This window comes from Corylus avellana, chromosome 2 (genome assembly GCF_965113065.1).
Source record: "Corylus avellana chromosome 2, dhCorAvel1.hap1.2, whole genome shotgun sequence".
NCBI lineage: Eukaryota > Viridiplantae > Streptophyta > Magnoliopsida > Fagales > Betulaceae > Corylus > Corylus avellana.
This window is the reverse complement of record NC_142491.1, coordinates 1617490-1644958: the sequence shown is the minus strand read 5'-3', so window position 1 is coordinate 1644958 and position 27469 is coordinate 1617490. Positions and strand designations below refer to the sequence as shown.

The following is a 27469-nucleotide window of genomic DNA, read 5'->3' as shown; positions in this document are numbered from 1 at the left end:
ACAAATAGGTCTGTCTCTTTTTCCATTTAAATAATCAGCTTTCAATAATCACATAACAATCCGTTACGGTTAACTATTAAACGATGTAAGGATTGTTGTTCCAATTATTTAAAAGGAAAAAATATAAAAAAGCCTCCAAAAGGGTTAAAGTAGTCCATCAAATTACAAAAGTGTGTCAAAAAGGCCACATCTTTTTTTATATTGCTATAGTATCATTATTCTTTTAAAAACTAAAATAAAAAATTAATAAAATAAAAAAATAAACTAAATTATTTTTTAAACATAAAAGAAAAAAAAAAGGGGGCGAATAAAACTACAAAATATATTGTTTTTTGGAATAAATAAAAAATTAGTTACTATAGTTGACTTAAATTACAAATCGCTCGTACGGTATAAAAAAATATTGATAAATGCAAAATCAAATCATGTGGTTGGCATAAATTACAAATCGCTCAATGTCATATGAAAGCGAAATCAGAGGTTTCCTGTAGTCTAATTCCATAAAAACATTTGACAAATTTTGTTAAATGTCACATCAAAGCCAATAAAATAGTGACATGGGTCATTCTTAATAAAAAAAAATTAATACATTAAGCTAAAAATTTAATTTTATGAGTTTTTCTAAAAAAAAAAAAAAACAGAAGAAAAAAGATAAAAAAAAAAAAAAAGGAAAGTCCACCGCCTTGGGGTTGAGGCCACCTCCAGGAGCCAACCCTTTCATTTTTTATTTTTTATTTTATTTTTAAAAAAATTTAATTTTTTAGTTTTTTATTCTATTAATTTTTTATTTCAATTTTGAAAAGAATAAAGGTATTATAGAAATAGAATTTTAAAAAAATTGACATTTTTGAATTACGGGTGTCAAAAAAAAAAACGGGTACCAACTAGTAACCGGAAAACCAGTTTTGAAACCGATAACCGAGTACCCAGTTCCGGTTCCGGTTTTTGGCACCCGGTTATAATCGGGTATATATATCTATAATTTTTATTTTTTTAGGGCATTTTTAAACATTGGATTTTTATTTTTTAGGCCCAAAAAAAGCCCCCCCCCAAAAAAGATTTTTTATGATATTTTGGGATTTTTTAGGTTTTTTTTTTTTTTTTTTTTTTTTTTAACAATCACATCAAAGGCCAACTTATTGAGACAAAAATGCTAATTGTGTTTTTTAAAAAATGGGCAAAAAATTGTTAATTAAGCACAAGAATTAGACCCAATACCTCAAATAAGCCTAAAAATTAGGCTCAATGCCTAAAATAAGCCCAAAATGAACTTGTTTTAAAAAAACCTGTTACCCAGTCCGGATAACCGCGTACCAACCGGAACCGGCCGGTTATTGTATAACGGGTATCCGATTCGGGTTCCAGTTTTTCAAAATTAAAAAAAAATAAAAAATTAGGTACCTCAGTTCCGGTTTCCAGTTTTGGCCAATAACCGAAAACCGGGATCGAGTTAACACGCATAACTTTAATAATTTGATAGACCACTTTAATACACTTTAAATATCATTAGGCTTTTTAAAAAACGGGTATTACTTGAGGGATTTTTTTTTTTTTTTTAATATATAGTTTTCCAAAAAAACAAATAGTCCCTCAAAATTACTCCGACGACGTCGTTAGAAAGAAAAACGAAAAAAGAACACCCAAAACCCCAGTCCCCCAAACTCGGTCTCCGATCTGTTCGCTCACAAGTCACAACCACCTGTTTTGGAAACCCTAAGCTTCAAGCATCCGATAGCCGATCGTCCACCACACGAAATCTACCATCCTCGACGACGCCGTCTTCTTCGTTTACCGAGGGATTGAGCTTCCTTTCCAGGTACCCATTTCATTTCTGGTTAAATTCTTTGTGTGTACTTGGTATTCGTGCTTCTGTTGTGTTTCGGAGAGAGTTTTAATCAGAAATTTGAATTTTGTGTGTATTTTTTTTTGTTTTAAATTGGTTCTTTTGTGTTTATGTGTGCGAGCTTTTGTTTTTTTTGTCCTTAGTTTGTTAGATTCATGAGTTTTATTTAGTATTCCTCTTGCTGTTATATATGGGTTTTGGCTGTTGTTCTTACTAGGCTGCTGTGTGAGTGGAAATTAGGTTGTAATGTTGAGTTTCTCTGTGATGGTGATTGTGATTGTGAAAGTTTGGGCTTGTTTGTAATTATCCTTGGAAATTGTTTTATTTTTTTGAGTAGTTTTTAGTAAAGTTTGCCAATTTGTATAAATTTATGCCATTTATTTTTATTTTGAAGTAATATAGACGGTTCGGGCCGATTTGGTCTCTGAACTTTAAACCTCTGCCATTTCTGGTTATTTGAACGGTCAGGTGCAGTCTGGATCTCAAAACTATGGCCACACCTACTGTTGAAAAGATTTCTCGCTTCTGTCAAATAAGGAATTTGTCCCAGTCTCGTCCTCTCTTTCTTTCTCTTTTCAATTGCTTTAGGCTACTATCTAAAGAAGTCCTTCTACTTTAGATGATTTCATGAGAAGTTGGGAGTTTGAATCGATTCGCTTGAATTTCTAATGATGGGTGTGGATGAGGGACTGGGTTATTGACATCTGGGTGCTGAGTACAGTGATACTAGTTGCTTGTTGAAAATAATTTGTTGTTTGCTGTTGGGGTGTTTTCTATTTTGAAGGAGAATGTAAGGGGTTTGGTTTGGACGAATGGATGTGATCTTGGGTGTGTGGTTGTTGTGTGGACAGGGAGGAGGCAGCAGCTGTTTGGTGTTGTTGTGGTGGTAGGTATTGTTAAGGATAATATTGAACATGAGTTCAGACAGCAGGAGCCGAAGCAGAAGCAGGAGCAGGAGCCCATTGGATCGTAAGATCCGTTCTGATCGCTTTTCTTATCGTGATGCACCTTACAGGAGAGATTCACGGCGGGGTTTCAGGTTTTCTGACTTTTGACCATTTATATATTATTTCTTGTCTACAATATGTGGGCTAGGGAAGAAAAAGTAAACTCTTATGCTTCACCAAAGACAGTGTATGAATATAATTATCATCCTATTTGTGTTGAGTAATGTTAAATTACCATTTTTTCCAAAAGCTTAAGTTAATAAAAAGAGGTAAATTTAATCATTTAATCAACACTTTAATACTCCCCATTACATGTGGGATCAAACTTCCTTTAATAAGTGAGGCCCAACACTTAGGAATATTTAACTGAAATGAGGGTGAATTGACTCAAGACCTTTGGCTTTGATACCATGTTAAATCACCAATTTTTTCAAAAGCTTAAGCTGATAGAAAGAGGTAAATTTAATCATTTAATCAACACTTTAACAAAGTAAGACTCCTACTACTTGAATTTGTTTTGGAAATCCTATATTATTTGCATTTTATAATTTTTCTTGTGGATGATTATGTGTTTTTGATTTATTTATTTTTTGAATTATTGTCTTGAAATACTGTAATTGTCAAAGAGCAGTGCCAATCTGATGAGGTTTCAGTTGCAGAACACACCCCCAACCCCGCCCCTCCCCTCCCCCCCCCCCCCCCCACCAAAAAAAAAAAAAAACTTGATGCTACATAAATAGAGATCTAGTATTAGATTTTGTATGTTATGTATACATTTGCTGAACTCCTAAAAACTGTATTTCATCTGCTTTTGGAATCTTTACAGATTGACAGCATATAAGTGACGTTTTGCATTTTCAATGCAGTTTCTGTGCATATTTTTATTAGATTATGCATATGGTTCTTCCCAGGAAGAACTTGTGTAGGATATTAACCCATTATTGTGGTGTTTTCTGTGTTTGGTTTTGTTTTCAGCCGAGACAATCTATGTAAGAATTGCAAACGTCCAGGTCATTATGCTAGAGAGTGCCCTAATGTGGCAATTTGCCACAATTGTGCCCTGCCTGGGTAAGTAAACTTATTCTGGCTCTGCATTCTCGGTGTTCATGCTGTTACATTACTCACGTTATAGTCCCACTTAGTTGTTCAACACTTTTTAGTATATATCATTCGAATAATATAGAGTAGTCAGTTTTTGTATTTTAGTCCATGCCTGTAAATCCTGGAATCTGTAAATTTAAGCCTCTCTTTTTGTCACTTCATCTAACACTACCACCTCCACTTAACCACCTTACTGCAGCTGCTGTTACAGATTCGGCTGCTATACCACCTTGCTACCCCTGCACTGCATTTGAGATACTGCCACCTCCAAAATTAGCTACTCCCTCACTACCTTTATCAGTTCACTATCTGATCCATCTCCACTGTTAAGCCAGTGTGGACGCATAAACCGCTTGCATCAATCAATTTGTGATGCAAGCATCTGTTGGCTTCATCAAAGCACCATTACTACTACTATTTTCACCACCCCCCATCACAATTTTGCCTCTGCTGTCCTGTCTCCACTCTGTTCTACTCCACTATCACCTCTGCCTCTGCCTTACTTTTGCATCTGCTCTCATCAGCTTCAGAAACAATGGAGGCGTTTTGGCCTAACGCCACTTTTCATCAATGGCATCCAACAGTACCACCTCTATTGTGTGCCTTACTGTTATTTTGACTGCACCACTCATCTCTCAAGAGAAAGAGGGATGGTCCTGGGCAATAACAAGGCTGCTGTGTATTAGAAAAACTGACATTCTTTTAGCTTTTGCTAGCATTTATAATAGCTGCAGCCATGGGATACCCAACCTCCACATTATTAAATTACCTTAAGCTCAGACCAATCTCTGTGCAAAATTATGTGAGATCCCCAAAGGATGAGAACAAAAAAATCTTCCAAGGTTTGGGTGTTCGAGAACTAGAGCTTGGACATCTTAAGACTTTCAGTATGTCTAGCAAAAGTAGAGCATGAGCTTATGAAGAATGTGGCAAGGGTGTATCTTACTTTGTTCATTTCACTCCAGTGATAATTATGTAGGTTTCATATAATGGGAATGAAATTTGTGTCCTCATCCAATAGTACTGATATTTCTTCTTTCTTTATTTTATTTTATTTTAAATGGGACCTTTCATTCAATACCGACATATTCCTGTCTTTCCAGGCACATTGCTTCAGAATGCACTACAAAGTCGCTTTGTTGGAACTGTCGAGAACCTGGCCACATGGCCAGCAGCTGTCCAAATGAGGGCATCTGTCATACCTGTGGTAAGGCTGGACATCGGGCTAGAGAGTGCTCGGCTCCCCAACTACCACCTGGGGACTTGAGGTTGTGCAACAACTGTTATAAGCAGGGCCATATTGCAGCTGACTGCACAAATGAAAAGGCATGCAACAATTGTAGGAAGACAGGCCACTTGGCACGTGATTGTCCAAATGATCCCATCTGCAACTTGTGCAATGTAGCTGGGCACGTAGCTAGACAGTGCCCAAAATCCAACATTCTTGGAGAGCGGGGCGGCGGCGGCGGCGGCGGCGGCGGCGGTGTTCGCAGTGGTGGTTACCGCGACATTGTATGCAGGAATTGCCAGCAGCTGGGTCATATGAGTAGGGATTGCATGGGCCCCTTGATGATATGTCACAACTGTGGTGGACGGGGACATCTGGCATATGAGTGCCCTTCTGGCAGGTTTATGGATCGCTATGCCAGGAGGTACTGATGATGGATGGCAGATCATTTTCTGGGAATCTCTTTTCTTAATTATGTTTTTACCTTAAGCACTAGTTGCTTAGTTTTTGGACAAAATTGAAGGTCGAGACTTAATAGATTATGAAGAGTGGATTTGAAACTTTATTTGGTAGGGTTGTGCTGATATTGATGTGGAGCTCCTATTTTTCCGCAAGAACTTATTTTGTATGATTGTGCTTGAGATCAGAATAGATTTAACTATTTATAAAAGCTGTATGCCAATTATGTTGGATGATGTGATCATGTATAAACTCTTCTTGTAATGTCTTAGGTATCCTATCTTCCATGATTTAGAAGCTTGCAAGGTGGCTAAATATTTTACTTCTGTTGAAAAGGTTCCTGTTTTACTTTGGTTATACTTATACTGTTGACCCTTGGAATGTGCAATCTATGGTAATGAAACAGGAAATTGCACTCAGCTTGTGGAGTTAGAAAACTGCTTTTCCTCTTACCAGAAGCTGGTGGAGTTAGAATTTTACCAGGAGCTGCCCAACCATTTCTTGGTTTCTTTTTCTGATGACTGTGGCGTGGTTTCAAGGTATTCAATAAATATTTGAGTCTGGTTAATCAGGGTTCCTTATCAATAAAAAAGAAATAAAAAAAACTAAACTAAACTAAAACAAAAAAAACTCGGGTTAATTACTTTTTTAGTACTAAGGGTTTTTTTTTTTTTTTTTTTTTTTTTTTTTTTTTTTTTTTTTCACCTATGTTACAAATCGTATAACAGATGATATATGACTTATGGGAAAAGATCAACTTAATACTTTTATCACGTTTTGTTAGCCCAAACTAACGGATTGTCGCGTGTCACCCCAAAAAAATGCCACATGTCCTAAAAAAAATAAAATAATTAAAAAACCAATTAAAAAAGTTAAACCCTAAAAACAAAATTGAAAAAATTATGCTACCCCATTTTGGCCTTTGGGAGTGATTTCGGCCACCTGCCCCTAATAGCCAAAATGGGGTGTTCAGACCGCCCCATAATTTGCTTTCAGTTTTTTAAGGACGTGGCATTTTTTGTTTTTTTTTTTTTTGTTTTTAAATATTTTTAATTTTAATTTTATTTTTAAGGACATGTGACATTTTTTTGGGGTGACATATGGCAGTATGTTAGTTTAACATAATGTGACGGAGGTACCAAGTTGGTCTTTTCCTATAACTCAAGAACCATCTGTAATACAATTTGTAACCTAGCTGAGAAAAAAAAAAAAAAATTATAAAAAGTAAGAACCTTGGTATTAAAAAGGTAATTAACCTGAGTTTTTTTTCTTCTTTTTTTTAAATGTTTACACTTTACTCCCCAAAGTAATTTATGTTTAGACTTTACCCCTGTGGGCATTTTCGAACTTTTTGGCTGAAAAATGTCACGTGACTTGGTTTCCGTCCAAAGTGACAGCCAAAATAAACGGATGAGCTTTTTTGTTAACGTCTAAAACTTTGGGACGGTCTTATGTCACTTTTTAAACATTGGGCGCCAAAACGCAAATGTGTTGATACTTCAAGAGTAAAATGTATTTTTCTCCAAAATTAAAAATGTATAATAAATTATGAGTTAATACGGTGTTGATAAAAAACAAACAACAAATTCTCAATACTCATCCTAAACACAAAGCCCACAACAAAAATTAGAAGTTTAAACTATAAAAAATTTAAAATGTATAATAAATTATGGGTTAATACAGTATTGATAAAAACACAAACAAGAAATTTTCAACACTCATCATAAACACAGAAGATGCCTTATAATTTTCGCAACCCATGAAACCTCATCCTGAAATTTTTCACTGTTTGAACTGTTTTCACAATCATCGATTGCTCACAATAGCAAAATCGCTGCAGTGAAGATTAAGCACTGCTTTGAGTAGAACCAAGCAATGCACCGGGACTTGAGGTAGTATCTATCGTTTTTCCTTTCAGCACAAGAACCCTAGTTGCTCTAAGTGAGGTGAGATGCGTGCTGGTGATGGACTTGATGGTGATCTAACTAGGGTTGAGTTGTGAGCTTGGGTGAGGGTAAGGCCTAATCGTGTGGGTGGAGGCATTTTGGGGATCACATGATCACATTTCCGTCAGAGAAGACGACACTCACTAACGGATAGACCGAATTGAAAAAAATTTACACTTTGGGGGGTGCACTGCAAAAATTGAAACATTGAGTATCGAATTGAAAATCGGCTCAAACTTTAAAGGGTAAAATGTAATTTTTCTTTTTAAAAGGGGAAACTTCACTTTAGACCTTTGAACTACTACACGTTTTGAGAAAACTCCCCAAATTTCAAAAACTCTTAATTTAACCACCTGAACTTTCAATTTGATTCAATTGACCCCTCTATCAAATCGGTTGTTAACCCCTAACATAAATGAGTAAAAAACCCAAATTATCCTTTGATTTTTGTTTTTGTTTTTGATTTTTTTTTTTTTAATTTGAAATTTGAAATTAAAGGTAAATTTGAAATTAAAAAATTAGTGGTATAAAATGTAATTTTATCACTTTTAAGGTTTAAAATCTAACGGAAATGGGTACATTGCATCAAATTGAAAGTTTAGGGAGTAAAATTGAGAGTTTTTTAAATTTGAGGGTTTTTTCAAAATGCATAGTAATTCAGAGGTCTTAAGTAAAATTTTTTTTATCAAAATATTTGATTGTTCAGGGGTCTTAAATAAAATTTTATTTTTTAAATTTTACGTTTTGAAATTGCAAATCCAAGCCGACGATAAACATCCCTAAGGCTAAAAGAACCATACAAAAAAGCATAATGTATAGGATAAAAGCCCATTAAGGCACTCTTGGCCCAGTAAAACAACGGACTTTTCCTAAAACTGAAAAAACAGAATCCGGGCCTGAGCTCCAACTCTTATAACCGAAGGCTTCAATCGCCGCTCTCACCCAAATCGCGCTTTTCACAGACTCGAGACTCACAGTTTTTGTGCTCGTTCGTCTAATTTATCCGCTGCTCTCGACGCCACAGCATCAGGTTCCTTCCCCTTATCTCCGCTATATCAAATGATTCATTGTGCTGTCTTTCATGCGATAGATTTTTAGGGTTAGGGCTAAATTTCTTTTTCCCTTTTTCGTGTTTAACCGTTTTGTGTACATGTATAAGTGTTTTTTGGTTTTATTTTTCCTCAGTAGTGATAATTAGGGTTACTTATGATGTGGCATTTCTGCGTGATTCGAATTGTTGTGAGGCTTATGGTGAAAAGCAAAGATATTGTTTGTTATTTGTTGTAAGTCTTGTGGGAGCAAAGCGAATGCTTGTGGAATTGCTGTGGGAAAACCAGAAATATGATTTCTGATGGTGTTGGAAATGTGCAGATAGGTTTGAAGGAGATGCTTAGGAGTAGGCTTGAGTAGGATATGGCTGATGTGACACAGGAGACGGGGGTGGTTGAGGAGGCAGGTGTGGTTGGGGATTTGGCCGATGAGACGGAGCGGACAGAGGTTGCGGATGTGGCTGGCATGGCAGATGTGTGTTATGTGGAGGAGGAGGAGGAGGAGGATGAGGGTTGCTCGGTGGGAATGAGGGAGGTTGTGGAGAAGGGGGATGTGGCTGGCTTGGTGGATGGGAAGGAGTTTGGTTTAGAGGAGGAGGCATTGGCTGACTTGAAGGAAATGACGGAGGTTGCTAAGGAAGAGGATGTGGCTGACTTGGCAGAAACGAGGGAGGTTGCAGAGGGAAATGTGTCTGACTTTGTGGAAACGACAGAAGTTGCAAAGAAAGAGGATGTGGCTGACTTAACGGAAATGAGGAAGGTTGCAGAGGAGGAGGTTGTGGTTGACTTGGTGGAAACAACAGAGGTTGCAAAGAAAGAGGATGTGCTTGACTTGGCGGAAACAACACAGGTTGCAAAGAAAGAGGATGTGGCTGATTTGGCGGAAACAACACAGGTTACAAAGAAAGAGGATGTGGCTGACTTGGCGGAAATGCGGGAGGATGCAAAGGAGGAGGTTGTGGCCGACTTGGCAGAAACGGGGGAGGTTGCAGAGAAGGAGGTTGTAGCTGACTTGGCAGAAACGGGGGAGGTTGCAGCTGACTTGGCGGAAATGAGGGAGGTTGTTGAGGAGGAGGATGTGGCTGACTTGGCGGGAATGAGGGAGGTTGTCGAGAAGGAGAATGTGGCTAGATTTGCAGAAGTGACAGAGGTTGCAAATGAAGAGGATGTGGCTGACTTGGCAGAAATGAGGGAGGTGGCAAAGAAGGAGGATATGGCTGACTTGGTGGAAATGAGAGAGGTTGCAATGGAGGGTGTAGGTGACCTGCCAGAAATGATGGAGGATGCAGAGGAGGAGGATGCAGAGGAGGAGGATGTGGCTGAATTGCTGGAGGAGACATATTTGGCTGGCCAAGTGGTGGAAGATGGGGATTTGCCAGGCCCAGTAGCTGAGGAAACGGATTTGGCAGGCCCAGTGGCCGAGGAGACAGATCTGGCAGGCGCAATGGGTGAGGAGACAGATTTGGCAGGCCCGGTAGTTGAGGAGACGGATTTAGGCGGCCATGTGGATGAGATAGAAGAAGCAGCAGATGAAGCAAACGTGGCTGAAGTTTCAACTGAGACCATGGAGGCAGAGGAGGACTTGGCAGAGGAGGAGGCCATGGAGGCAGACGAGATAGAAGCCGTAGAGATGACGGAAATGGCTGAGGATACCGTAGAGGCAGAAGAGATAGAGGCCGCAGAGGAAATGGAGGTGACTGAGGAGATGGAGGTGACAGAGGACATGGAGGTGGTGGAGACGAGTAAGGGCAGTGGTGGAGGGAAGAGGAAGCGTGGCAAGAACTCTCGGGCCCCGGCAAGAGTCCCAAGGAAGAAGGTCGAAGAGGATGTTTGTTTCATTTGCTTTGATGGGGGTGATCTTGTGCTTTGCGATCGCCGGTGAGATTATCATGTGCATTTTTCTTTGTGATATTTGTTGTGCCAGTATTTTGCTTCTTTAAGGTTTATGATCAATTTAATGAGATTGTGTGTGTGTGTGTTTTTTTTTTTTTGTGGATTCTTAGGGGATGCCCTAAGGCGTACCATCCTTCTTGTGTTAATCGCGATGAGGCATTCTTTCGAGCTAAGGGTCGATGGAATTGTGGTATGTTGCTGCTTTGGTCTTTGATTTCTCTATTGTAATTTAAACTTAATGTTAAGTTTTGGTGATTGGTGGTGTATATCTGATGTGATATAAGTTTGTGGTATGTCAACTTTAGCTATAATTGTAGAAGTTCGATAGTAACTACAGTTATTCTGCGGTAATAATATTATTGATTGTTTTATGCTATGCAAATAAAATTCTTCATACATGATGCAGTGTAGTTTTTGTGCTGCGTTTTAGTTTTATATGCTAGTAAGTGAGTATTGCACAAAAGTTGAGGACATTCAAAACTTGAACAGTACTCTTCTGAGTCATTTCCTCAATTAGAATGTCGAAATATGTATTGAAGTTGTTCTTTTCTTTTCCTTTTGCAAAAGGTTTGATGCATTCAGCAACCATGAGTGGACTGGTGTAATGGGGCTGGGAGTTCAATCTATAACTATTGACCAGCACACTCTTTAAGTTTTGCAAGCTCGTCAAGTTGGTAATTTGCTTGTGAAGTTTAGTCGTTTCTGGTGATGACTGGATAAATGAGTACTTCAAGGTCTGGAGGTAATTGCTTGCCACTAGCAAAATTTTGGATTCAATTGCTATTCCAAAGGTTGAAGGTGTGGAAAGGGAAAAGGAGAGGCCTAAAGCTGAGGTGTATTATATGTAGTAAAGAAGGATCATAGAAAGAAAAAAAGAAACAAAAAAGAGTTATTTAATTCAATGGGTCAGGGTTAAGGTTTTGTGAGTTGTGTTGAATTAGGATATAGAAGGTTTTTATCACTTTGACTGTGACTTGATCATCTTTGACTAATTGAGTCTTACGGCCACTTGAATTTTTCTGTATTCCAGGCAGTAAAGAAGGTGTTTTTTGACCTACAATTGGCTTTCTGGTGTCTTATATCTGTGATGTAACTTGCTAAAAGTGGTGAGATTGCGAGTTACTAGTTGCAATAGAACCTTTCTCTGTTACATTTACATGAAACTATATGACCCTTGCCCATTGGGGAGCATAAAAGTAATGGTCTTTCAATTGTAATGAACAACTATTACCAAGTACAAGAAAATTTTCTCCTTTACCCCAAAGAAATTTCAACTCAAGTTAATCATGGCTTTCATTCTGTTCTATATGGAGAAAGGGATAAGCACCTAGAAATGTTGTCACTTATTGTGTTCAACTAATTACAGGACTGAGGTGATGATGGGGAACATCACTGGCAGCCCCCTTTGAAGACTTATAAGCGGTGAGGAAAACCTGGTTCTAATGCTCAAGCTTTAATATGGGATATTTCAGATGATGGGGACCTTGCTGAGCTAGTCTAAGTTGATTCAAGTTTTAATTTGTTGTTTATCTGGGTTAGGTTGCTGCTAGTTCAGTTTTATTAAGTTATACTAAAATATGGTCATCGAGTAATTTTTAAATTTGCTGTACTCATGGCCCATGAGTCTTATTGTATGTTTTGGAGTTAATTTTTTATTTTTTTAGTTGTTTCTTCATGGTTTAGTAGTTCTTTTCCCTTTTTATTCAATAATCCTATTCTTTGTGGGAAAAAGATTAGGAATTGCCTGGTTCTTGAGAGGTTTTCATGCCATTTGTTAGGTTCATAGAACAAGTTGAATAAAGTTACAGTAGCCTTTTTTAGAAGTTTTGAGGGTGTGATTGCCTTCTCCTTCGTTGGTGTGATTGCTTAGGAAACCTAGGTGTGGTTGCCTTAGCTTTACTTGTCTTTTCTCATTCCATTCACCTATTTAATATGAAAGCATCAAATTCCTTCAAGTTTCAAATCTTTTATAACCTAAACATCCCTAAATTCCTTAAACATCAATCCATTTAAGAAACCATGGAGAGCCTACCCTAAACTCTTATCTAGTGCTAAACATTTAAGATATTGTATCAGATTTGTTACATGAGGTTTTATTGATTCTCTTCCTTTCTTACTGTAATTTTTTAGGAGAACTTAGTGTATACATCTTGTGTACATGAGGTTTCCCTGTTCTCTATTGAAATATATTCACATAAAATATGATTCTTTTAAATCCCGTTTGGTTGTCCCATTTTCCTTTGTTTAGGATTTTATATGTAAATCCATCCATTTGAACTGAGAAAGTATGACACTAAAATCATAGACGTGCTTTATATTGGAAGATTGAAATGGTGCCATTTCACAAAATCACGTTAATGGTGCTTTACTCTTGTGGTTACATTTTCCTTTTCCAGTGGCTGCATCTTACACAGTAGATTTATACCTGTCATATGTACATTTTGATTTACTTATACTCAATTATCATGGGACTATCATTCCACCTCGAGTTTTCATGATCTGGTTTATTAAATTATTATTACGTATTGAATTTCCAAATTTAAAAAGGGGTCCGTCACTTCTGTTGCTTAGCCCTATCTAATTTAAGTGCCTATGTTCATGGATTTTAGGTTGGCACCTGTGTAGCAACTGTGAGAAGAATGCCTACTATATGTGTTACACCTGTACATTTTCCTTGTGCAAGGCATGCATCAAAGATTCAGTTATCTTATGTGTGAGAGGAAACAAAGGCTTCTGTGAGACATGCATGAAAACAGTCACGTTAATTGAACACAATCTGCAAGGAAACAGGGATATGGTATGTGTTTTTTGCTTTCTGTTTTCTTGTCTTTCTTCTTTTTCTCTCTCTCTCTTTTTTTTTTTTTTTTTGGATTCTAAGATTGTGCTCGCTCCTCATTCAATGGGTCATTCTCATTGTTAAGACTGAATTATGTAGCTGTGGTTTAGTTTATAGAAGGGGAAATATTTGGAATTGTAGCATATTTGGCCTTAGAATTTATCCATATTTATGGGTCAATCGTTAGTCATTATGCATTTTTTCCTTTCCTTTGATTAATTGAGACCTGGCCAGCATAGTTTTGTTGTCATTGATTGCTTCAAAGTGAGGTAAAATATGAGCTCAATATGTTGGTGCCCTTGGGCAAAATCTGTTTATTTTTGCATGTTCGCTGTGTACTTCAATGATTATGATGAATAGTTTATTCTAGTTTTATGTGTACTGCCTGTGTTCGTAGGGGCGCCTTACGCTTTTTATAAAATTTTCCAATGCTTATCAAAAAAATTATTTTTGTGTTTATGGTGGATAATTAATGAGTGTCGTGTTTTATTGCTGTTGCCTTTTGTCACTATTTCTGCATTCACCTTGGGTAGTATTGCTTTAGCTGAACTGCATGTATAGAACTTTTTGGACTAGCACATAGGCGGACGGTTAGCATTGTAAATTGTAAACTTGAATAGCTGCCATGTACATTGAATCGTTTGCTTTAGTAATTATGACCTTTTGGACCAGCCAAGGTATGGATTTGTTTTTAATAACTGGCTGGTATATAAAGTGTGAATTGTAAACAATAAATTGTAGTTTTTCTTTTATACTTAGATCTACTAGAAGTAACTCATCCTCCTTTAGTCAAATACAGCAGCAGAGATTGATAGGCAGCAATAAGTCAATTTGTGACCCTCTTACACAAACTTGTGGTCATCCTGAATCCATATGTAACTGTTGGTGCTTGGTTTCATGTAGCTTCTATAGTTCTGGCCAATCGATAGAGGAACATGAGACCATTCTTTTTCAGCAGAGCTACAAGAAATGGATGGGGAATTTGGTTTAGCTCATGCTTATTCAGTAAAGTCCTTGTGTGGTATTTTTGAAAAACTCTAGTTGATTGCCTGATACCGTGTGAATCTTATAGCATCTTCTGTCCATTCCTATACCCCCAAATTTCCCTGTACTTCTCAAGCAATCATTTGTATTTTACCATCTTGGTTTAGACCAAAGAAGGTATTTATTCTGAAGAAACCTATTTCACCATGTATTTCTAATTTCTACCTTTCAGAATGGCCCCTGTGGCACAAAGAGACAAGCAATGATGGCATTGGGGAGTCAAAATGTGAAAGGCATAATCATGAAGAGCTGTCGGTAAATAAGTGTGAAGGGATCCCAATGTTTTGCGGAAATGAGCAGGGTTAAAGTTTAAAAACCAAAGAAAATCAGAAACAATAGTGTTTTCTTTGCAAAATTGGCTGCTCTTTACCTTGATGTAGGTCTTCCTGGAAACTGCCTGACTTATAGATCACTCTCCATCTTTATCCTAGATGCCACTGATTTAGGGAAGATCCTCACCACGGATAACCTAAGGAAGCGGCATGTTAACTATGCCTAGAAGAGTGGTAGACCTTTTCGCTGGTTGGAGAGGGTAGTATTCAGAATGCTGTAGTGTGGAAGATTGTTCTGTCCTGCCTAATGTAATGTCTTTGGAGATAAATAAGTGATCGGAGTTTTAAAGGCCATGAGCAGATGGTGGTGGAACTAAAGGAGTTTTTCTTCAAGACACTTTACCGCTGGGCAGCTGCCTTTGGCATTAATATTTCTAGCTTTCATGTTTTTTTATCTGTTTTCACTTATCAAAAAAAAAAAAAAAGTTTTTTTTATCTGTTTTCCTTTTCTGGTTAGGTGTATCTCTTACTTGGGTTGCACCTTTGCGCTTTTTAAGAAAATTGCGATTACTTATAAAAAAATCTAGAAATAAATTCTAAATTGGTGTGGTGCTTCTGGAAGCTATCTTCTATAGTGATCTTCGGTTGCATTGTATAACTATGCAATGGCTTTGCATTATATCATTAGCTTATGGTAGGAATGATAAATGAGCTCCCTATTGATATAAAAGGGGATGGAGGTGAAATTTTCTACAAGTTTTCAGCAAAGGAACCACTGCTTTATAAAAAATACTTGTTTATCTGTCTTAGCCTTCGCCATTCCAAATTGCTATAGGTAGATGCGGTAGTCATGGCTTCAAAAGATATTTGTTTGGAAGCCCTGAAACTTTTTGAGAAATTTTCATTTTGGTGTGTTCTATTCCCTTTAGCTTCAAAAACTGTAGATTTTTTAATTTTTTATTTCAATTCATGCAAAATCTACTACCCTTTTTAGATGTTTTTTATGGCATGTGTGGACGTACTAGTTCTATGTAGAATGATCTCGTGTTGCGGAAGGGGTCTCATGAAGCATGTCATTTGTGGATGATATTGGGCTAGTTTGTGAGCAATTTGAGGTTAATTCTAAATTGGAGATGAAGTGACACACTTGGACTCTATAGGTTTAGGTTAATAGGACTAGGAGGAACATAATGGTGCAAGTTTCGTGTGGTTATGATACAAGTTGGTGGTATAAAAAAAGAAAAGAAATTTTTGGTGTTGTGGATTGGTTAGTCATAAGGATGGAGAGACTGAGAGATGTCATTCCTGGTCCTGAGCAAACTGGTTGAGGTTGAAAAGTTCATTGGGAGTTGTTTTGATGGTATCATAATGGTTAGTGGAAGGAAGAATTTTGCTGGAAAAGTTAGGGTCTAGTACACTTAGTTGTGAAAGACCAATTAATGCACCATTGAGATAAAGTAATTTGATTCAAGAGGGGGGAAGAATGAATGACTCCTTACAACAGGCTCAATACCTCCCTTCTGCCCCGCCCTATCTAACACTTCTGCATAAGGAGAGTGTTGTATTTCTAGAAGTATTAGTTTTTGATGGGAAACTCATTATAATTTTTTTTAGGTCAATGTTTGTGTCTGGCTCTTTGAGCCTCCAGTGCCCAAACATCTGTGGACAATAATTACTGTATTTCCAGAAATCTTTGTTTGATGTGAAAAACTTTATTATGTAAATCCTTCAACACTGAAAGAACATTTTATTGTCATCTTAGGATTTAAAATGTAATTACTATTGTTTTTGTGAAATTATGCCCTTACAAATCCCAGCTGTGGTTGATCTGCCTGATGTGTGCTGTTGTATGTTAATTTCAATATGTTTTGGCTATCACATTTATTGTGGTGTCATATTATTTTCTCTTTTGCTCACTTTCCTTGTGCTTTTGCAGGGTCAAGTAGATTTTGATGACAAAAGTAGCTGGGAGTATCTTTTCAAGGATTACTGGATAGATTTGAAAGAGAAGCTGTCTCTGACTTTAGATGAACTAAATCAAGCTAAAAATCCATGGAAAGTAGCTGATTCATTTGCGGGTAAACAGGAATCGCCTGATGAACTTTATGATGCTAATAATGATGAGGGGTCCGATTCAGACAGTTCTGGGAATATAGAAATCAGCAACTCTAAAAGAAGGAAGGCCAAGAAACGGTTGAGGCCCCGTTCCAAGGAGGTTGATTCAGCCGCCCCTGCAACAGAAACTGATGCTGAAGGTCCATCCACTGATGACAATGCTGAATGGGCATCAAAAGAGCTCTTGGAGTTTGTTATGCACATGAAGGATGGTGACAGATCTGTTTTATCTCAGTTTGATGTTCAGGCTCTCTTACTAGACTATATAAAGAGAAACAAGCTCCGTGATCCTCGTCGCAAAAGTCAAATAATTTGTGACTCCAGGCTCCAAAGTCTATTTGGGAAACCACGCGTGGGGCATTTTGAAATGTTAAAGCTTCTTGAATCTCACTTTCTTATAAAAGAGGATTCACAGGTTGATGATCTTCAAGGGAGTGTTGTTGATACTGAAGCTAGTCAGTTGGAGACTGATGCTGATGCCCTAGTAAAGACTGGTCGAGATAAGAAACGTAAAACTCGTAAGAAGGGTGATGAGAGAGGACCTCAATCAAATGTAGACGACTATGCAGCCATTGATATTCACAACATTAATTTAATTTACTTAAGGCGTAATTTAGTAGAAGAACTACTTGATGACATGGAAAAGTTTCATGACAAAGTTGTTGGTTCTTTTGTGAGAATAAGGATTTCTGGTAGTGGTCAAAAGCAAGATTTGTATAGGCTGGTGCAAGTTATAGGTAATTGTTTAGATAAATTGTCTTGTATACTATTTTTGACTTTTGAGTGTAGAAGGAATAAATCTTGCAAGATTGTAAAATTTCTTAATGATTTTGTGGACAGGTACATGCAAAGCAGCTGAGCCATATAAAGTTGGTAAAAGGATGGCGGATATCTTGCTAGAAATATTAAATTTAAACAAGACAGAGATCGTATCAACTGATATAATCTCAAATCAAGAGTTCACTGAGGTGATTGAACACACAAGATTTCATACTTTTTATTTGTACTTTTCCGATTCAAGTCATCCTGTTGGCTTCGTGATGAGAGAGGGAGATAGTGACCCTTCCAATCTACCTTTCTAATGATCTTTTTCTTTTTTAGTTTTTATGGATGTTTGGTTTATGAGTGAGATATAGCGAATGTTAAGGGAATACCTGAATTGGAAGTTTCCACGTTTTGATGAGGGGATATCCCACCTTAAATGTGGCATTGAAAAGTTAAATAAACTATTAGTGAGTAATACATGTTGCAATGAGGGAAATGAGCAGTATTATTGGCACTTGGCGGCTTATTTGATAGGCTTTTTCTTTAATTGAGAAAAAGATAAAATACTTGTGGTGTCCAAATTTATAGCATATACAGTCATTGGAAATGATTTGGGTTGAAGACTTATGCCCACTCTGTTTATGTAGTTGTTATTTCTTTCTTTAAAGATTTAACTCATTTCTTCTTTATATCTCTAGGATGAGTGCAAGCGTCTGCGCCAAAGCATAAAATGTGGACTTATCAACCGGCTGACTGTGGTAATCTCATGCTCTTATCTCCAATTTTATGTGTTGGCATTAAGCATCTAAATATTCCAAGTTCTGAGAAAATTAATGTTTGTTTGTAGGGAGACATTCAGGAGAGAGCAATTGCACTCCAGGAGGTCAGGGTTAAAGATGTAAGTTTTTTGGTTTGTCAATTGTCATTACAATTGATTCTTTCTCTGCTTGTATGTCTGTGCTCAATACTTCAGAACTTTATTAGATTTTCTCGACATATGTATTGACACATGGGAAAATATGTTAGAAACGTCATAAGGTTCAAGATCATGGTTTTCTAATTAGTTAAAAGCTGATGACTTTCCCCACTTTCTCATTCTTCAACTGCTTAGAAGGATTTTAACCTTAGGCTTTAGACCTGACGCCCCAAACTTGGAAAGATGTTAGCTCATTTCTGAACACTAAATTGATTGTGGATGAGAAGATAGTGAAATTCCTTTATGCAAATTGTGCACACAATGCGCAGGTTTGGCATAATCTATCCAGACAGTTTTCAATTTACATTGTGCCTATAATGAGAGGAAAATGTTTTGGTTCTTGTACTCCGAATGGGGAATGCCTGGTAATTAATAGGCTACCCCCAAGTACTACTGAAAGAATGGGCAAAGTGCTAAGGGTTCTAGGACCCTATTGTTGATATCCTGTCTGGCCTCCTAACCTTTCTTAAAACTGGTACGGAGATTAAGAAGTCTTCCTGAACACCTTTCACTTGTATGTGGCGTGTATAAAGTAAGGGCATGACTACTGGGTTGTAGCCCTAGGTGTAGGTTTTTCTTGTGGGTTTGCTTTTGAGGTTTCTTGGGTGGGTCTGTTTGGGTCTCTTGTGGGTGCTCCTAGGCGCGCTCCTTTTATACTTCTTGTGTAATAGGGTTGCACCCTTTTGTGCTTTTGATATACAACATTACTTATAAAAAAAAAAAAGTAATTAGATACATCTCCTTCATGAATTCGTCCGCTCTTTTTTCCTTGAAAACTATCACATTACATCTTTTCTCTCTTTGGAAATAATGTAATAATACGGATGAGTGGGATCATTTAAAGTTTAGGACTATGGTTGGGGATTATTTTATTTTATTGATAAGTAAACCAATCTCATATGGTTGGGGATTATGGTTAGGGCTTATTGTAGATTACTTTAGGCTTGATTATGGATCTGTTAAACAGTGGCTGCTTTAGTAGATGGCACAGTCCAAAAATGCTAGAATTTCTCTTTAAAATACTAGAAAATTGTCTTTACACGTGGGTATGGTGCCCTGGGAGCAAGACTCTTGGATGCGTGCGCACATGCTCTCTCTCACATATGGACATGAAGATAATTGTGCTGGCAGTGTTGGCGAACATATCACCTACAAATATGGGGTGATGGGTGAGATCACAAGTTTAAATCCTTTTGGGTCCCTGAGTTATAATCACCAGGAAAATACATTTAGTTCTCTTTACTAGCTTGCCCCTATATGATGTATTTGAGTCTAATGATACGGGGTTGGAACAATTGTAACCAAGATTAATCAAGTTTACATTTAAGCATCCCATCCAAGATGGTCAGGATAGATTATACAGACAATTTTGCATAGACGCAGCAACATCTTCCAAGCTAGCTTCCTAATTAATCCAAAAAGATTTATCCCTCAAAGCGGCCATTTTATCTCTTGTGAGACAACTTTGGCTCAAACTCTAATTATTTTTTAATTGCTTCTTGATGCAACATGGCGTGTGGGAAGCAAAATATGCAAACACAACTCAACTCTTCTATAGAACCTACAAAAATGCCAAGAATTATAGGAAAATTGAAGGAAAACACTCTCTAGGGTATTTTTATTGAGAAAATTGATAATAATGAACAAATCTAACAACTGGGCGGCCAAGCCAGCCTTATTATGCTTAAATAGAAGTAAGGGATGCACTTTACATTACTTATAAAAAAAAGAAAAAAAATAAGTTTTTTTTTTTTTTTTGATAAGTAAAAGAAAGGTAACGCACTTATAAAAAAAAAACAAAGTAAGGGACGCAGCCTTGAAAGCAAAATTACAAAATTATCATTTACTAAAATAAACTCAAACTCGCTTGAGAGAGCACTATGTGAGTGTAGACTAAAGTTTCTATCCTGCGATTAGCTGCAATCTTGCTCAAGCCAATGTCGCACGTAGGGTTGTAAACGAGCCGAGCTTGAGTGGTTAGTGCCTGCTCAAGCTTGACTCGTTGGTTTTTTTGTCGAGCTCGAGCTTGACACGAACCTCATTTCGTGTCCAAGCTTGGCTCGCTAGGTTGGGTACTCTATCTGAGCTCAAGCTCGAGCTCAGCTTGTATCAGATTATTTAAATTTTGTATTTAAGTATAATTTTTTTTTTCAAAGAAACAATATAAAACAAATTTTATTAATGATAAGACCATCAAGGAAACAAGGTGGATGTGACTTGTGAGGGAAATATAGGGTGAGAGGGGAACGATTATACCAAACAAGACCTATCTTCACGTCATGTAACTTCCTCTCTTTGTGAACATTGTCATGGCCATCGCTGTATGAAGCAGAGCTGGGTAGAGGCGTGGCCACTAGGTGTAAGGAGCATTAGACATTATGTCTAATTTGGGATGATTTAGAGTTATATTCAAATGTGAACAGTGAAGACAGGAAGGAGACGAAATGAAGAGTCGAAGCTGATTTGGGGAAAGTAAAGCAGAGATTGGGATTAATAAGAAGCGCATATCTCAAGATGATTTGTCAGAGAGAGGAGCTCAGATTAAATGGTGGGATGCAGCTGGCGGCCATTAAGATGAGCGTGCATTTTATGTGTTTCAGCATGCCTTTTGAGGTGTACGTTTTGTGTTAATTCAAATTTGTTTTAAAGACTTAAGAGGGAAGAGGTGTCAAACATTCTTTTCTTTCTTGTTTTTTTATGTGCGTTTTGGGCCGTCATGTGCTGAAGAGAAGTTGATGTTGTGTTACCAAAGTGCAATCTAATAGTAACAAAAAAAAAGTGCAATCTTCTCTCATTTATAAGAAAAATAGCTCTAGTTGACCATTTTTGCAACTAAAATATGTTATAGTTTTAATAGATTAAATGTAGTTTTATAAATTATAAGAAATTTATACTTAATCTATAATAATATGATCAAGTATAATAAGTTTCCATTCAATCATATGATTAACAATTCAAATTGTTGATTCAACTAGCATTAGATACTTAATGGTTAGATCATTTAAGATATGACCATATGATTAACTTTTATCATTAAATTATATACTATATTAATTCATAAAAATATTTATATATTTTTTACGAATTAATATGTAAATATATAAATATATACGAGTCGCGCTAATAAGTGAGCTGAGTTTTGTACGGGTATGTATCGTTTAATAATTGAGTATAGGTTCATGTCCACGAATGGCTCATTTAATAATCGAGTTGCGCATGAGCCGAGCTTTATTGAGCCGAGCCCGGACGAGCTCATTGGTAGCTTTGTTCGTTTACAGCCCTAGTCGCACGAGATTTTCGAACTAGTTTTTTGGACTTGTTGAAAGCCCTTTTTGAGGTAGAAATTTTTTTGTGAATACAAAATTGTAACCCTTTAAATCAACTTTATAATGCCACCAAGTTTGTCTTTATCTGATATCGAAATCAAAAGATATGACAGTTTGACTTTGACTTGTCTGCTTGGTTTCATGTTATCAATTTGTTGGTGCACCAACTTGTACTTCCATCACTTTTTTCTTGCTAGAATTAATTCCAAACTTTTCCATGAAGCCACATGTAATCTGGACTGCATTACTTTGAGCATGAATTGCATAAATTACCTGTACATTTCAGTTAGTTTTACTTATCAAAAAAATATATCTTCATGTTTTGATATTGTTATACTGTGTGGATATTAGATTTAATATCTACAACCATTTTCCCTCTCATGCATTATGCTCTCTATTCTGTTCCAGTGGCTGGAAACGGAGGTTGTGCGACTCAGTCATCTTCGTGATCGAGCTAGTGAAAAAGGGCGTAGGAAGGAATATCCTTTACTCTTCTACACTTTTTTATTATCATTGTTCACGCAGTTGGGCTGCTTTTTATTTCTATGGTGCAGAGTATAATGTGCAGGAAAATGAGGCCCGAGTGTGATATATATTTATTGTAGTTTTTTATTACTTTCTATTTCCTTCTCTAAATCATTTAGGTAAGGTTTTAGTTTTTCTGTTCATAAGTTGTGGTAGGTATCAGGAAATTTGATTTGTCAGCAATTACTGAGGCCAGGTGGTGATAATTTAAATTGCTGCTGCTTAAATTTCTTCTCTCTCTCTCTCTCTCTCTCTTGTCATGTCCTTTATCCCTAAAGTAGAGCACTCACAACATGGTATTTGGTACGAGGATTAAAAGATATGCAAAACCATTTATAGAAAAATCAAAGAAAAATGCTTTTATAAAGCTACAACATTTTTATTATGCAATCTTTTATTGTTTGGTTGTTTGTTACTCATCTGTAGTTTGACACTCGTTATGTGTTCCTTTGAAATGGAAATGGCCCAACGTATCTAGCAATACTTCAGTAATCCTTGACTTCCTTTCACGCTCAGAGAATGTGTGGAGAAATTGCAGCTTCTCAAGACACCTGAGGAGCGCCAGCGCAGACTGGAGGAAATTCCAGAAATACATGCCGACCCACATATGGATCCAAGTTATGAGTCTGAAGAAGATGAAGGTGAAACAGACGATAAGAGACAAGGTTCCTTTCAATTTTTAAGTCTTTATTATTTATATTTCATTTGGGAAAAATATAAAGAAGGCCCCTAACAACTGTTTTTGAAATAGTCCCATGAAGTTTAAAGTGTGCTAAAGTAGTACACAAACTACCAAAGTATCTTAAAAATGCCACCTTTTTTTAATTATATTCCTGTAATACCCTTATTCTCTTAAAAAGCTGAAATAAAAAATTAATAAATTAAATGCTGTTTATCCGAACTCTATTCCATTGGGTGGACGCTTCTAATGTGTCTCAGTTTTCTACTATGTTTCAATTTTTGGCTTTTTCTTTCTCTTTTTGCCTTTAATGGGGCCTTTCTTTGTATACATCCTGTATTTTAGGGTTGCGCCCTTCTGTCATTTTCAATGAATTACTTATTTATAAAAAAAAAAGGATAAAAAATTAACCTTTAAGTGGCTTGCGGGCCATCTCCAAAGGGGTGGCTGCCCAACCAGCAGCCACCCCATTATTTATTTATTTATTTTTAAATAAAAAAAAAAATCAGAAAATTAAATTTTTAGTTTAATATATTTATTATTATTTTTATTAAGAGTGACATGTCCATTTTATTGGTGTTGACATGACATCTAACATAATTCGTAAAATGTTTTAATGGAATTTGACTCCAAGGACTTAACTGTTTTTTTGGCATATCCCAGAGACCTTTGAGTTCACCTTCATATGACATTGAGCGATTTGTAATTTAGGCCAACCATATGGTTTGATTTTGTATTTATCCCTATTTTTTATACCGCATGAGCGATTTGTAATTTAGGCCAACTACAATGACTAATTTTTTATTTACCCCAAAAAAACTTTTTTTTCTCTTCATATTTATCCACCCCTTGGTTTTTTTTTTTTTTTTTTTTTTTTTCTTTTCTTTAATAGTTTTGTTTAGTTTATTTTATTTTATTACTATTTTATTTTAGTTTTTAAGAGAATAAGAGTATTTTAGGAATATAATAAAAAAATTGACATTTTTGGCACACTTTGGTAGTTTGATGTACCACTTTAGCACATTTTAAACTTCATGGGACTTTTTTAATAACAGCCGGGGGGGCTTTTTATTTTATTTTATTTTTTTCCCTTCATTTATATTTATCATTTTTTTGAGTTAAATTTGTGCATGCAGAAACCTATATGAGACCGAGAGGTACTGGCTTTAGCAGGAGGGCCAGGGAGCCAGTTTCTCCACAAGCAGGAGGTTCTGCTTTTAGTGATTCCTGGAGTGGGACAAGGAATTATTCCGACACGAATAGAGAATTGAGCAGGAGCATGTCTAATAAGGGGTTGTCTTATAAAGGAGATGATACTTCTGTTGCTGGCGATGTGCTGAACGAACGAAATCAAGGAAGAGACAGAGAAACACCACAAGCAAGTAGTTGGGAGAAGCAAAAAATTGCTGCAAGTTTGGAAATTGGCGCTAGTAAGACCCATTCTGTGCTAAAGTCTGACACAACTTCTGCTGTGTCAGAAATTTCAGCAGCATCTCTCTCTACCGCAGTAACACAATCCGCTGCCTCAATCAATGAAGCAGAAAAAATGTGGCATTATCAGGATCCAAGCGGAAAAATCCAGGGACCATTTTCCATGGTGCAGCTGCGTAAATGGAACAACACGGGATATTTTCCTGCTAATCTGAGGATTTGGAGAGCCGCTGAGAGCCAAGATGTTTCTATACTTTTGACTGATGCATTGGCTGGAAAGTTCCAGAAAGACCCACCATTGGTGGATAACAGCTTTCCGAAGGCTCAAGTGGCGCACAATTCAAATATATCATCCTCATATTCTGGGAAACCTCATGGAGCATCCTTACAGCAAGCTATGGAAGGTCAAGTTGGTGAAAGATCTAACTTTGATCAGAATCGTGGAGCTCTGAATTCACATTCTAGTCTGGGTTCTTCTGGCCAATCTGCAGGAGGAGGAAGTTGGAGATCTCAAGCTGAAATCAGTCCTGCAGGCAGGCATTCTACCTTGTCAGTTGAGGTCCCTAAAACTTCTGCAGATGGGTGGGGTTCTAATTATCGCAATGATTCAGCAAATCTTCCTTCGCCTACTCCAGTCAGTGCTACCACAGGTGCGACTAAGGGGCAACCTCATGAAAGCAAATGGTTGCACAATCCTGTTCAGTCAGCTGGTTCTGTCATGGGAACTGGTCCATTCTTGGGAGCCAACGGAGAACTGCAACCGCCTTCTGCAGTTATCCAAGAGAGTGCTGTGCGAGGTTCTGAAAGTAATGGTGCTGCAAGTTCACATCCTGGAGCGACCCCTGTACCCAATCCAGAAAAAGGTATGCTAGTAGGCTCACTAAATGCTCTTCAAATGCATGTTCAATCAACAGTGCCGTCATCTGTTTTGGCTAATGCTAATGCTGCCACTAATTTCCACAATTTGGATCGGTCTGTGGTTAATCATAATCCTCCTATTGAAACCCAAGGATGGGGTTCCGGTTTAGTTCCAAAACCTGAAATGACTGCTTCATACCCGATCCCTGGGAGTGAATCCCAAGCCGGTGGAAGTGCTCCATCCCAGAAGGTAGAGCCAAATAATCCTGTTACTATGCCTGTGCAACAGCTTGCTCATGGCCACTGGGGCGATGCTCCATTTATCCACAATTCTGCTCCATCATTCAGCTCAGGCAATCCAGTGGGGAATTTCCCCGCAGCAGGCTTCTCAGGTTTACCTCCATCTGAACCTTGGAGACATTCAGTTCCAGGTAATCAACCAAGCATTCAGCCTCCAGCTCCACCCACCCTAACTTGGGGCATGGGTGTTGCAGAGAACCAAGCTGCTGGTACAAGACCAGGGCTAGAGAATCAAAACACCAGTTGGGGTCCAGTGCCCGGAAATCATAACATGGGCTGGGGAGGACCAGTTCCACCAAATGCAAACATAAATTGGGGTGCTTCTGGTCAGGGTCCACCACCCGGAAACACGACTGCAGGATGGGCTGCACCTGTTCAAGCACCTGGAAATGCAGTTCCCGGTTGGGTCCCTGCTGGTCAAGGGCTACCTCTAGCAAACACAAATCCTGGTTGGATTGCTCCTGGTCAAGGGCCACCACCTGGAAATGCAAATCCCGGTTGGGTGGCGGCACCCACAGGGAATCCAGGCAACAACGCCGACAGGTTCACAAACCAAAGTGTTAGGGGTTCTCATGGTGGAGACTCTGGTTATGGTGGCGGTAAAGCTTGGAACAGACAGTCATCATTTGGCGGAGGGGGAGGAGGCTCTAGGCCTCCTTTCAAAGGCCAAAGAGTGTGCAAGTTCCATGAGGGTGGGCATTGCAAAAAAGGAGCTTCATGCGATTATCTGCACCCTTGAGTCTTTTTTTTTTTTTTTTTTTAATTTTCTTATCAGTAGAGCAGTTAATACTGTACAGTAATTTTTCAAAAAAGCTTTTTGACTTTGTATAAGCTTTTGTGCTTTCTACATATATAAGTTAGTGCAGGTTAAAATCTCCCCCGATTTTGCTTCATTCAGTCTCTTAGTAGATGCTTTTCTTTGCATTTCTAATGGGAGTCCTGCTAAAATCCTTGGAATCCATGGAGCTGGTGCTTCTGGATCACCTCGTTCAATGCTTTTAGGGCCTCCTTTCCTGCAAGATTGCTGGGGTCTGTAGGCAATTGACATTAGAATATCGGGCAATGAATCGTGCAGTGCTCTATCAGCACTGCACGATTTTTTTTTTTTTTTTTTTTTTGAGAAATAAATTCCCCCTAGTTATTTGGATATCGTATTGTGTACAGCATGCTTTGCAATATATTTTATTACTATGTGGGTAACCTAATGTGAGGCTGATTTCGATAAATTTGTATATTTTAGCAACTACACTTGTTTCAGCAAGTCTAATGCATGGATAGCACGACTTGCTTCAAAGGCCTCTTATCAATTCACAATGAGCCTCCTCTAATGGGGTGATCGGCTGGCTACCTTAACAGAACAATTTGGGGTGGCTGCTCCACCCCCGATGAGCAATAGGGTTGGCTGCAAGGGGTGGTTGTGGCCACCCCAGTTTCTTAGGGTAGCTGACTACCTCCCGGAGAAAAAATTATTATTATTATTATTTTGTTGGGAAAATGCTATTCCATTTTAAGGGGAGTAATTCATCTATTTTTTGAGAATAATTATTTCTCATTTAGGGGAATAGCTAAGAGCATCTCTAGCAGCATTAAGTATTTTACCTAGTGAAAAAGTACAATTTTTTACTTTAACTATTGTTTTTTTATTACACAGTCCAACTGATTCTCTATTTCATTTTTTACTTGCTTTAAAATATTATTCCTCATTCTTTTTTTATTATATTATTGCCAACACTTAATTGAAGGGAAAAACAAACATATATATAGAAATAATTCATAAAAGCAAAAATAAACACATATGAGGAACATTCATCTCTCATGTAGGTACTAATTCTTAAAATTAATAACATAAATAAATTTTTTTCATCCAATTGCAATT

General features: G+C 37.4%; 2 protein-coding genes across 5 annotated transcripts; both read left to right on the top strand.

Moving 5' to 3' along the window:
* The first annotated feature begins 1623 nt into the window (after positions 1–1623).
* LOC132191695 (uncharacterized) lies at positions 1624–5814 on the top strand. Of its 3 annotated transcripts, none has more exons than XM_059606798.2 (4): positions 1725–1816; positions 2695–2882; positions 3766–3858; positions 4995–5814. In XM_059606798.2, the coding sequence occupies exons 2-4, from the start codon at positions 2758–2760 to the stop codon at positions 5548–5550; spliced, it is 774 nt and encodes a 257-aa protein (XP_059462781.1). In that variant the 5' UTR covers positions 1725–1816; positions 2695–2757; the 3' UTR covers positions 5551–5814. The 3 variants fall into 3 exon arrangements, with proteins under 3 accessions (XP_088369991.1, XP_059462781.1, XP_059462773.1); XM_059606790.2 differs by having other exon boundaries at positions 1726–1816; positions 2628–2882; XM_088513865.1 differs by lacking the exon at positions 2695–2882 and having other exon boundaries at positions 1624–1816.
* Positions 5815–8430: 2616 nt separating this feature from the next.
* On the top strand, positions 8431–26476 carry NERD (GW repeat- and PHD finger-containing protein NERD). Of its 2 annotated transcripts, none has more exons than XM_059577793.2 (11): positions 8431–8554; positions 8896–10451; positions 10577–10656; positions 13076–13263; positions 16555–17470; positions 17574–17701; positions 18197–18256; positions 18346–18396; positions 22209–22279; positions 22836–22966; positions 24141–26476. In XM_059577793.2, the coding sequence occupies exons 2-11, from the start codon at positions 8938–8940 to the stop codon at positions 26330–26332; spliced, it is 5331 nt and encodes a 1776-aa protein (XP_059433776.2). In that variant the 5' UTR covers positions 8431–8554; positions 8896–8937; the 3' UTR covers positions 26333–26476. The 2 variants fall into 2 exon arrangements, with proteins under 2 accessions (XP_059433776.2, XP_059433767.2); XM_059577784.2 differs by having other exon boundaries at positions 8432–8554; positions 22836–22990.
* The last annotated feature ends 993 nt before the right edge of the window (positions 26477–27469 follow it).